We start from the raw sequence: 11,023 nt of genomic DNA, 5'->3' as shown, positions 1-11,023 counted from the left end.
CAGGGATGGAATGGTTTGTAGTTGAATTGCTGCTTAGTCCCAGAAACACATCATGGGGCCACTGGGCAGCTGTGTGTGGTGTGGATGGTTGCTAGGTGTGCTGGTGCTGTCTGGGAGATGAAGAGGACGGTTTTCTTAGTAAGGCTGCCAGTCTACTGCCTTTCAGTATGCCTGACCATACTTGCTTAAAGAAAAAACAGAGACAACAGAGGCATTTGAACGGACAGTGTTGTCTTTGTGGATGTGCAAACAATGCAAGACTTCCAGTAGGATAAGGTTGTTTTTAACAGGACAAAATGTGACAATAAATGACTGCTGTCCCTTAACCAAACAGGGGGAGGGGGTTGTGGATCAGTGAGGAAGATTACATAGTCGAGGCCTGAACCATTAAAATATCTACTCCAACCAGTCAGACTGGGAGCACAACTCCCAGGATTGACTGGGGAGACTAGAAGCAGCAGCAGCAGTTGCTGGTTTTGTATATGCATACCTTGAATATTAACCCTTTGCCTTTCCCACTCTGCCTTCTACAGCTGGGGGCTGTAGAAACTGTGAAAGAAGGAGCAAAAAGAGGAGGATTGTCAATTATCATATTTTTAAACCAGAATCTGAATAGGTTCCTGCAGGTACCCTTGGGGAAGGTGCCTGTGGGAAGTATCACATTTCAGTAAAGAACTCTTAAATGAGGAACTGCACTTTGCATTTTTGCCACTTTTTCATGGTTATTGGGGTATAGGGCAGATGCTCTGCTCCTTTGTGGAGAAAACACTGGGAAGAGTCAATGCAAGTTGGTACCAGAATAAAAGGAAAGCTTAGACCAGAGTCAGCCTATTGCAGCTGCTGTGGTCTTTCCAACTCAAGAAAATTTTAAGTCTAGAAGTTCTCTCTCCTGGTTTCTCAGAGGATGAAACTCCACGTAACAGAGCTATTTTACACTATTTTGCCTAATTCTGCCATTCTCTGTAGAGAGATAAAGCAATGAAGAAACCCAGTCCATTTTGCACACATGTACAGTAAATGCCAGGTGGAAGAATAATGCCAGAGAGAGGCTTGGACTGCACTGGTGCACAAATATATTGATATGCAGTCTGTCTTGTGGATAAATTAACTATTGTGTGCCTGTAACTAAAGCTATTGCCTCTACTGCAACTAAAATTGTCCTACAACAGAATTATGTAGCACCAAAGTGTTAAGTAGGTAGGTTTTGCTCAAACAGTTGGCAGAGATCATATCTTCTTCTATACCTTCCCAAAACTACCTGCATAGCATTGTTGACTGTGAAATGAACTTTGTCTCTCAGCGATAGGTCTCACGTTGTTTCCTCTTGTCCTACAGCTGCCTCCCACTTGTATGCAGTAGGTAAGCACATAATCTTGTACAGACTCACATAACCAGGAATGAGGGCACCTGTAGAGTGCAGTGGTGACTCCAAGGGCATCATAGCACGAAGAGGTTGTAGGGCAAGTTCAAGGATATTATCCAGTCTGGTTGGGGAGCTCAGGACGGATTTTGAAGGGGGTTTGTAAGTGAGGGTCATGGCCAGGGCTGTGTGGGAGCTGCAGGCTGGACTGATGGGAGGACAGGGGCAGGGGAGAGCTGATGTCAGGGCTGGAAAATGCTGGCAGAAAGCACAGACAGCCTGAGCAGGAGGGTTATGAACAAGCAAGGCGGAGCATGGAAAAAGCCTCCCTTGCTGCTGTTGTAGCGTGTTTTGGTGTTATTTACCTTTTCTTTCTTTCTCCATTTGCAGATTGTGTTCCTGATAGAAAGTGCTTTCAGTGTCTGGAGTCTTAGGGGTTTTGTACAGTGTTCCTGTTCCAAGAACCCATTTTTTCTGAATGTAAACCTGCCATCTGAAGTGTATGATTTCTCTTTGTTATGTTAGGCCATTGCTCTTGATCTGTGTTTGCCTGCCTTTCAAATTACACTCCAGGTCTCCGCCCAAGGACTCTTTGCTTTGCCTGTCTCTCATCTGCGGGTGAGCAACGGGTGTGTGGAAGCCAGGCAGACCTGTTTCACAAGTGTGAGCCTACCTGTCAGCTCGAGCATTGGGCATACACTCACGAGATCTCCATGGCAAGATAGCTGGGAAGACCTTGAGGAGTAAAGAATTGAAACTGGGCAGGTCGGGGGTAGGAAGATCAGTGAGGAGGAACTTAGTCATAAAAATTACAACCACACAAGGTAACCATCAGCGTTATCGGGAGTGACCTCAGACAAACTGGGAAACAGCAGCAAGCGAGCTCCAGGAAAGGACAACCGCAGGGCAAGAGAAGTGGTGTAATTTGGGTAAGTGAGAGAAAACACTGCTGGAAGATTAGCTAATGAATGTTTAATTTCTTAAAAAGACTTCTGTTAACATAAATGTGACCTGAAGTAGGATAGAGCTGTATTGTGAAGTGTGTATGTCTCTGTATGTACGTATATACATCTGTGCATGTACTTATCGCTCATATTGCAGTTACTTGTAGTAATACATTTCTGTGATCATAATAGTATTGAGGTTTGAGAAAAAAAAGAGAGATTTGTCCTCTACATGCAGGTTGATTTAAATGGAATAACTTCTAGGTGCATTTTAAACTGGGAGAAAATAGTAAAGGAAATAAGTTTCATATAAAATCAGTCTCAGTTCACTGAAACAATGCAGGGTGGTGCTACGCATGTGTGTAGCATGTACAGTGTTTGGTTAAGTAACACATGCCTTGGGCTGGATTCAGAACTAATTAGCATTTGATATCTGTCACATTGCTTGATTGTAAGGCAGCTAACTAATCCAATGTCATGCAGACACCTAGATTTTTCTGTATGTTAACCTGTTTGCATGTGTCTCTGTGTGTGTGCATGAGCTGCTGATTAAATTATAACCAAAATCAATGTTAAATGCACTGAGAAACATCCATAAGTTGGGAAATTGTGAAGCTAAAGTTGTGGACACAGCGTCAGCTCAGTTTCCTTGTGGCTGTGCATTTATGAAAGTAGATTCACATTCCATTTCTTAAGCCATTATGCAGCAGTGTAGTATCATGCAGTATTCTTATCGCACTGTTTTTTAGAACAAGAGCTACATGTATACATGGTCCTTTGAAAAACTTCATTCTTCTTAAGACCTGTCACAGCTTTTGCTTTCACGATTTTTCACAGTATCTGTATGGAGCTTGTGCTGGGGTTTGATACAGGCAGCTAGCACCAAAATCAGAGTTCAGTCAGTAAGAGAGAGACAGAATGGCCAGGATTCTTTCTTTTTTCATTCAGAAGTAGTATGAGATTTTGACTGCACAAAAAGAAGTTGTAGGTAAGAGTGTGCTGTTGAGCGTTTGGCCTCTAGACTTTTCATATTCCAAACAGCCTACTCAATAAGGCTTCAGGTCAATGTATTCCTCACTTTTAAAAATTATTTTAACTTTTGTTTTGCAGGTTACCTGTGAGGAATAACTTTCTGTGGCCTTAATTCAGGGGGAGTGTGATTAAGATATATGTTATTTTTCAGGAACTATAGTAGCCTGTGTCTGCATTAGAAAAGAATGTTTTTGTCTTCCTCACCATTCAGTTTCTGTACCATTTCACGCTTCTGTACTCACACTTCCTCACGCTGCACAAATAAATTAATTTTTGTGATCTGGTCTAAGTTTAAGCAAAACTTAGCACCACGAGAGCTTGCATATCTCCACTGATGTGGTGCTAGTTTGGACTAACCTTGTTAGCATAAAAGCACAGCAGTGCAGAGTCCTCCTGACTCATATTTCTTACTGCAGTAGTGACTGCTGACTGCCGATTTTTTCTGCTCCCTTGAAAAGAAGCCAGGTTTGCCCTGAGTAATTCACCTGTTCAAACCTAGTTATTTTCTGTTTTCTCCATGGTCTGGGACTTCAGAAATGGCCAGCCTAATTTTCTTTCATTCGTTTAATAGGCTTCAGTACCAGCTACAGTAGGTTTGATGGTCTAATTTTGGACCAATAGAAAATCTTGAGTCACTGTATGTGACCGTTGCAAAGATGTCGTGATCTACCAGGCCATTGGAAATAGTCACTGAGGTCTTCTGAAGGCAGAAGAGACAAGATATGTAGTGTAACAAATAAATAGCTTTTTGCAGAAGTACATTCTTACGGCATCAAGTTTTTAGTCTTGAGGCTTGTGAGACTTGGTTTTTATTTGTTTTGGACACTGCTTTAGTAAAACAGTGGATATTGCAGGGAAAGCAATGTCTGTTTCGCTGTTTGCTCTTACGTGGTGCTTTCCTTCTCCCTGTTCCCTCACACTCAGTGTCCACGACTGTTCAGCTATTCTGAGCTCACACCTCGTGATTTCACTGCCGTTCTGGTTCCTGCAGCTCCTGATGGCTCCCCTCACTTTCAGCTGCATAGCCAGGGAAGTGTGCTTGTGCATACTGGTTGTCTAAGCCTTGACTGGTGGCCACGTCCAAAGGTCATGTAAAAGAGGAGGAAAATAATAAAGGCTGTACAGAAATGGTGACTGAAAAAGCTGCAGAGTATGGTTCTGCCACTATAACAAATTAAATGGAAGGTGTCATGGTGGTGAAAGGGTTTGTTTGGTCTTCTATCAGTCAGGCAGTATGCTGGACTGAAGTGAGTTCCTCAGCTCTTCTTTGCATGCCTGGAGTCATATTACTGTTGGTCCTCACAATTAGTGCATGAAAAAAGACCTGTAAGAATATCTTTATAACAAAGTGGTGTGCAGTTAGTGCAGGCCAGGAAGTCTGGAGAAACAACTACATTAACTTGTGTATCAGCTCATAGCACAGTTTAAATGGTTCAGTGAAGCTCCAGATGAAACTTAGTCTTTATTTCTATCATATTTAATTAATTTAATCAGCTGTTTCTTTAGACAGAATAGCTAATCAGTACTCAAAGATTTACACATCTGCACTGATGCTGGGAACTGATGTTAGTTCCCAAGTCAAGATGTATTCACTGGCAAAATTGTGTAGGTACCATGAATATGTACAACATCTTACTCTTCTGAACATGGCAGCAGGCAGTTTCTGTGCATGCAGTTCTCAAGCTGCCTGTTCCCATATATTCCATGGACACATAAGACTTCATATTTCTCTTTCTTCTCAGCCTTCACCACAATGTCTGTCACTCAGGGTTCTTGACTCTTAAGTCCTTGCACTTTCAATAGCATAAATTGAGCCTGATGAGAAATCTAAGTCCATAAATTGCAATAGTATTGGTTATGTTAGGGCAGACCATCTTCCCTATCCAGTTCACCACATTGCCACATGAGTGCTTGTGCTAATGCTAAGGGGACGGTAAACATATGGGAATGAATGACAGGAGGCTGGAGAAATCCTAGCAGGGCTTATGCTGGCACACAGTGCCTGTGGGGCTGTGCTGACACAGGGAACGATTTCACAATACAGCTTTAGACAAGTTAGCCATTCACTACCCAGGGTAACAGGAGATCTATTTCCCCTGTTCCTGCTTCTGGATGTGTGCTTCTGCCACTTCAAGTCTGCACTGACACTTGTCGACTTTCTTGGTGAACTAATACCATTCACTAAAATGGCAGGAAATTACAAAAGAGATGTTAATTTTCCTGCTAGCTTCTGTGGTTTGAATCAGTTTACCCTGTGATCCGTTGCACAGTGGGGAGTGAAACAAGGAGTGGAAGGGGGAAGAGATACTCCCTTCTTTTGGCATTGGTGAGGACTTAAATCATCTCAGCTGCATTCACATAACCATATTCACATTCGGTACTGGGGCTTCGCAAACTAGTTTGAGCAGCCACTGCACCTGCCAATTTTTACCAACTTACTCCTGTCCCTGTGCTGCCCTTTGTGCTTTGTTTGAATTGCTAGGGCATCAGGTCAGTTTGGGACACAGACATGGCTGAAAACAAAACAACACTTTTCCCCAGCGTTCATCTTGTTGGGAAATGCGCACAGCGGATCAGTAAGAGTCAGTGTAGGGCTGGTAGGGGGGCTGATTTAAGCTGACACTGTTGCCAGACTGTGAAACTGCTGCACTGTGCACAGTTCACCCAGTAGTTTGCTGGTAGCAGTTTGCAAATGCTGTTAATGCTAACTTAGCTTCTGCTAAGGTTTTGCCTTGTGTCTGTCATTGTCTGAGATTTGTCACTGCTGCAATTTCTAGATACCATGGTCTTCATTGCACATTTAGCTTGGACATGGGGCTTTGGGTTCAGGTATTAGTCAAAGAAAGACTTGACTGCCATCGTTGTTGCAGTCTGCTTGGAACTGTGTAGTGCCCTCCAGGCCACTGTATCTGCATGGATTCATATTAACTTCCCTCTGCCCCAGCAAGAGATCCTACATCTTTCCAAATCTGTTTAATGGAAACCCCGTTTCCTCCTGAGCTCTAGTCAGAGATACAAATACCTTTTCAAAACTCATATATGAAGACCTTCAGAGACGCTTGTTGCTCCCATTCAGTCCATTGTGTCCAGAAAAGCTCATTTGCTTTCTGGTCGCTGTCATCAAAGGGAAGGTGTCTTTCAAGAAGGCTTTGGGGTCTGAAACTGAGTGGGAACATGCCACCCTTGAGCCTCGGTATTCGGAAGGAAGAGTGGCCTAGTACTGTTCTCATTGCCTGTTGTGTTTGGTTGTCATATTGCACTGCCAGCTAGTTGTCTTAAATAAGGTGTTGTCACACTGATGTGCTGCACAATAGAGGACCCAATGAAAAAAGATCCATGTCCAAGAGAAAAAGGAAAGGTCTGTGTTTTCTGTAAACAACGAAAATAATGAGTTTCAACTGCAAGAGGAGGAGATCAGAATATTCTGAAAGATTAAATAGGCCCAGGCAAGGAGAGCAGACTTTTGAAGCAAATCTGGTTTTGGAAGTAAAGAATAAAGAGAAATGAATTCCAGTGAGTGGATTTCAGTGTATGTAAAAGAGTAATAAAACCCCAGTGGAATAACTAAGCTGTCATTTACTTGCGATTGCACAAGTTTTCCAATGCAAATTCTAAATGGAAGCAATACGGGAAGTGTTCTTCTGTGGTCATGATCTAGACAGCACTGGTCTTGGTACAGAGTAACACACAGGTGAGGAAGGTCAGAATGCCAGTGAGGTACAGGTTTTAAACCTCTTAAGATATTTTTGTCCCCCTTATCCTGGCTTGGTACTGGAAAACTATCTTCATATAATAGACTTAAGTATTTGAGCACAGTCAATATGCTTTGGGCTCTGTGGTGAGTATGCACCTGTACACCGAAAATGTTAGTTCCACATAACCTCCAAGTGTCCCCCACAAAAAATATTTATTAAATGTATAAATCTGTGGATTTGTGAGCTACCACTCTTCTGTGAGGATGGAAATGTAGGAGCTGCAATATTGTTACTGTTAGAGAAGTAAGCTGCAGAGAGACCTAAATATGACAATTCGTTTGGTCTCGGCCTGGAAAGTAGCACTGAAAGGCACTTCAGAACTATCTTATTAAGTACAACTTCTTCTGTGTCCTGAGTTTTGCAAGAGGATAGAGACACAGAGTGTAAATGGACTTTAATCAGATTTTTCTGTGGTAACACGTGGCACGGCTCCGTAAGCAACAACAATAAATGGTAGTGCCAGTGCAAATAAAGCAGCAATGATTGCCAGTGTTTTCATTTATGAATCCCATGGCTCTGCCCTGAGTATAGCTAGAAAACATGGGTGCCACCCACTGGCATCACTGGTGGGAGGTGCATAAAGGAGTAGGTAGGAACCTTTTTTACAGGAAGAGGACCGCTGTAGACATGGTTGCTGTGTCAAAGGTTTTTTCCATGGATCTTTACGACTGTATGAGCATGTTTCTGCATAAGCACAAGTCAGTATGTGTGTGCTTATATGTGCCTGTGTGTGCACGTTGTTTAAATGTACGTATGCATTCTAGTGAGCATCTGAAGCTCAAAACAAAGACATTTGCTAGTGTTAAGATGGAGCTTGGACTCCTTATGACTCGGTGCAACATGATTGCTGGCTAATGGTCCTAAAGCTGATTTCCCTGTGATGCTGTCATGTCTGTTCATACATGTGTTTCATATCTGTGTGTATCTGAGAATGAAAGAAGCCAGGACTGTTCCTTTTATGATGATACCTGTGTATTTATGTGTGTATGTGTTACAGCCAAGGTAGGTTAACTTTGTGTGCTTGCTTTCAGAGTGTACCTGAAAAAGTTCGTGTTGTGGCTGTGTTATTGCTCCTTTGACTGGATTCATGTTGTAGCCACACCCTGAAAACAGATGAATTTGCTAGCATATTAAGAATCAAAGGAAATAAAAAAATGAAACAGACTTTTTGCGGTATTTCAAAGTGCAGGCCTATTCTATTTTCCTCCTTCTGCTGCCTCTGTTGTGTAACGGATAAAGTATAATTTCACACATGAATTTTAAGTATGAGAACAAACTCTGTTTAATGTTTTGTCCATCACTAACTCCCATAAAACCATACTAATATCAATAAGAATGCCGTATATTATTATTAACACTTGCCATTGAGATTAATTGCCTCTAACTCATAGCTGAAAATAAAGTACTTACAGGATAAAAGTCCCAATGCCTATAAAATGTTCTAGATGATACTGTTTGTGAAGCTGCTAAGTCTTAATTTTTTGACAATGTTTATATGGAACAATAGCTAAATGTGCATGCCTTGCCTTTCTGTCAGTCATCACTATTCACCACATAGATTTTTGCAATTTAAAAATAGTAGTCCAGGTCCTCTTCTGATGTCAATCAACGCAGCAGCACAGAACTTATTCCTATTTAATTACTTCAATCCTCAGTAAAGGTAGTCTACTTAGTGTAGCAGTGGGGCATCTTTTAAAGTGCTTATGCATTCTCTCCAGAAACAAAGATGTGCACCAACTTGAACTGAAAGACAAATTCTTACAGGGGAAATCTCCCTCTGCAATGCCAAACAGCTGAAATTCTGGAACAAGGATGTGTAGAACACATAGACACTGGCATACACTGGTGACTCTAGCCCTTTCTGAGCCCGGTTGTACACGACAAACCCACTTACACAACCAGAAGGCTTTGCTGATGCATGACTGCAAATGCTAAGGGATTAATGATAGCTGAAATTACAGCTGGAAAGGTGCATGCTTGCACAGGCTCTGGATTTTCAACTATAAATGCAGAGGAGTTCCAGATGTGCTTCAGATTAATTACAGACCTGGCAGTGTTAAGGACTCGGTACCAGAGAGGCCTAATGACAAGGCTTCATTTCTCCTTGTCTTTGTGGAGCAACAGTACGAGCTGTGGCAGGGGCTGTGGTCAGGAAGGCAGACTTTTAGTATGCATGCTGCTGCTCCATTCATTTGTTACGGACCAGAAGATAAAAGGCTGAGCCATTGTGGCATCTAAGCAGCGTGTTAGCTAGAGGTGCATTAGCTGTATTAGCTATTCTTTAAATACAATTATGTTTGTGGCAGTGAATTTTTGTGCTTATGCCGTCCTTTAGGCCTAGAGGTACCCAATTGCTTGTGAAGCACTGTAGAGCAGGTTTAATTTTAAATTCTCTCTGGTCATGCAGTGTATCATTCATGGGATTTGATAATGGATATCCTATATCAATCTCTGTGCCCTCAAGTCCCAGTGCTGTTTCTTCACACAACCACTGATCATAAGGGGTAGAAATCTCCATTTTCAGCTCACTTGTTGCTTCATAAATCATCCTTCCTTCTGATGAATGTCATTAATATTCTTTGTGTCTGTGCAGAAGACAGAGGTTGGAGAGGCACTTGCTTGTCATTCAACATGGCAGGGAATGTAAAAAAATTCACACGCATGCTACTGGAATGCAACAGCAATGACAAGCTATGTGGTAAGATTCACAGATTCCTTTAAGTAATAAGCTTTCACATGCTGAGTGGGAATGCCAGCTTTGCTAAAAAGTGGGCCAAGCCCTTTCCTCCACCTGCATCCAATTCCACACAGAAGGATTTGACTGAGCTTTCCCTGCATTGTGTCTCAGGATGGAAACTTTCAAGGGGATGTAGCCTTTGTGGTGGGATTCGTCTCACATAATTTTAGCCATTTTAGAGTATATCTGTTTCGAATGAGACATAATATGGTCATAAAACAGACTTGCTGCTTCCCTAGGGACCAGTCATGTGAGATTTTAATTTCATGCCTTTATGTCATCTTTGGGAACTGAAATGTGGACTTGTCCTATGCAAAAATAACACCACCTCCAAATCTGTGGACCTAAGAGTTAGTTATCTGCAACATCTTTGTTAATTGCAATGTCTTCTGATCCAGTCCAAACCAGGTGACCACACTGTGTTATGCTCCCCATAATTTTAATGGCAGGATCTGAACCTGTAATTGCACATGTATTTGTGATGGCACAGCAATATCCAGCCCTTCCCATCTCCCTCCTGACTCTCTGCCAGGGCTGCCTCTGTCTCACTGGTGGATGATACACTTGGCTACAATTCTTGGCCTCTGTATTGAGGCAATAAAGTAAGTGACCTTGGGTGCATGAGTCCCATGGTTTCATGCAGTTTAGATACTCTGCACCTTTGAAAAATAGGATTGCAGCACTACCAGTGTTCAGTTTCTATTCCAAGGAGCAGAGGATAGATACACATGTTTTTAGGGTTGAAAGGCACTGAAATGGGTTATTACTACTTTGTTATACAGAACCAGTGTGCATCAGTCAGTGCTGCTTATTCCTTGGCTTCCCATTTTCTTTTTCTGCTAATAGTTGTGCGTGAATATCAGACCGAAGTGATTGTTGTCCCAGTTCTCCTTGTGGGTTTTTTTGTCATCACGCTAACTGTGATCCTTTGGCTCCACTGTCGAGGCTTGCGAGCAAAGCAGGAGCAATCATCATCATCTGCACACCAAGTGCATCAGTCAGTGCTGCTTATTCCTTGGCTTCCCATTTTCTTTTTCTGCTAATAGTTGTGCGTGAATATCAGACCGAAGTGATTGTTGTCCCAGTTCTCCTTGTGGGTTTTTTTGTCATCACGCTAACTGTGATCCTTTGGCTCCACTGTCGAGGCTTGCGAGCAAAGCAGGAGCAATCATCATCATCTGCACACCAAGGTAAA

General features: G+C 42.3%; 1 protein-coding gene across 1 annotated transcript in view; it reads left to right on the top strand.

The window, feature by feature from the left end:
- Positions 1-9,722: 9,722 nt before the first annotated feature.
- The window catches only part of STYK1 (serine/threonine/tyrosine kinase 1), a gene marked incomplete at its 3' end in the record, with an annotated part of 25,805 nt that continues 24,504 nt past the window's right edge, over positions 9,723-11,023 (top strand). Inside the window, exons 1-2 of the mRNA XM_010159623.1 lie at positions 9,723-9,789; positions 10,675-10,829. Coding sequence (XP_010157925.1) covers positions 9,723-9,789; positions 10,675-10,829 — 222 coding nt within the window. The remainder of the gene's footprint in view (positions 9,790-10,674; positions 10,830-11,023) is intronic.

This window comes from Eurypyga helias, unplaced genomic scaffold (genome assembly GCF_000690775.1).
Source record: "Eurypyga helias isolate BGI_N326 unplaced genomic scaffold, ASM69077v1 scaffold6789, whole genome shotgun sequence".
Lineage (NCBI taxonomy): Eukaryota > Metazoa > Chordata > Aves > Eurypygiformes > Eurypygidae > Eurypyga > Eurypyga helias.
This window is presented reverse-complemented; position numbering and strand designations above follow the sequence as displayed.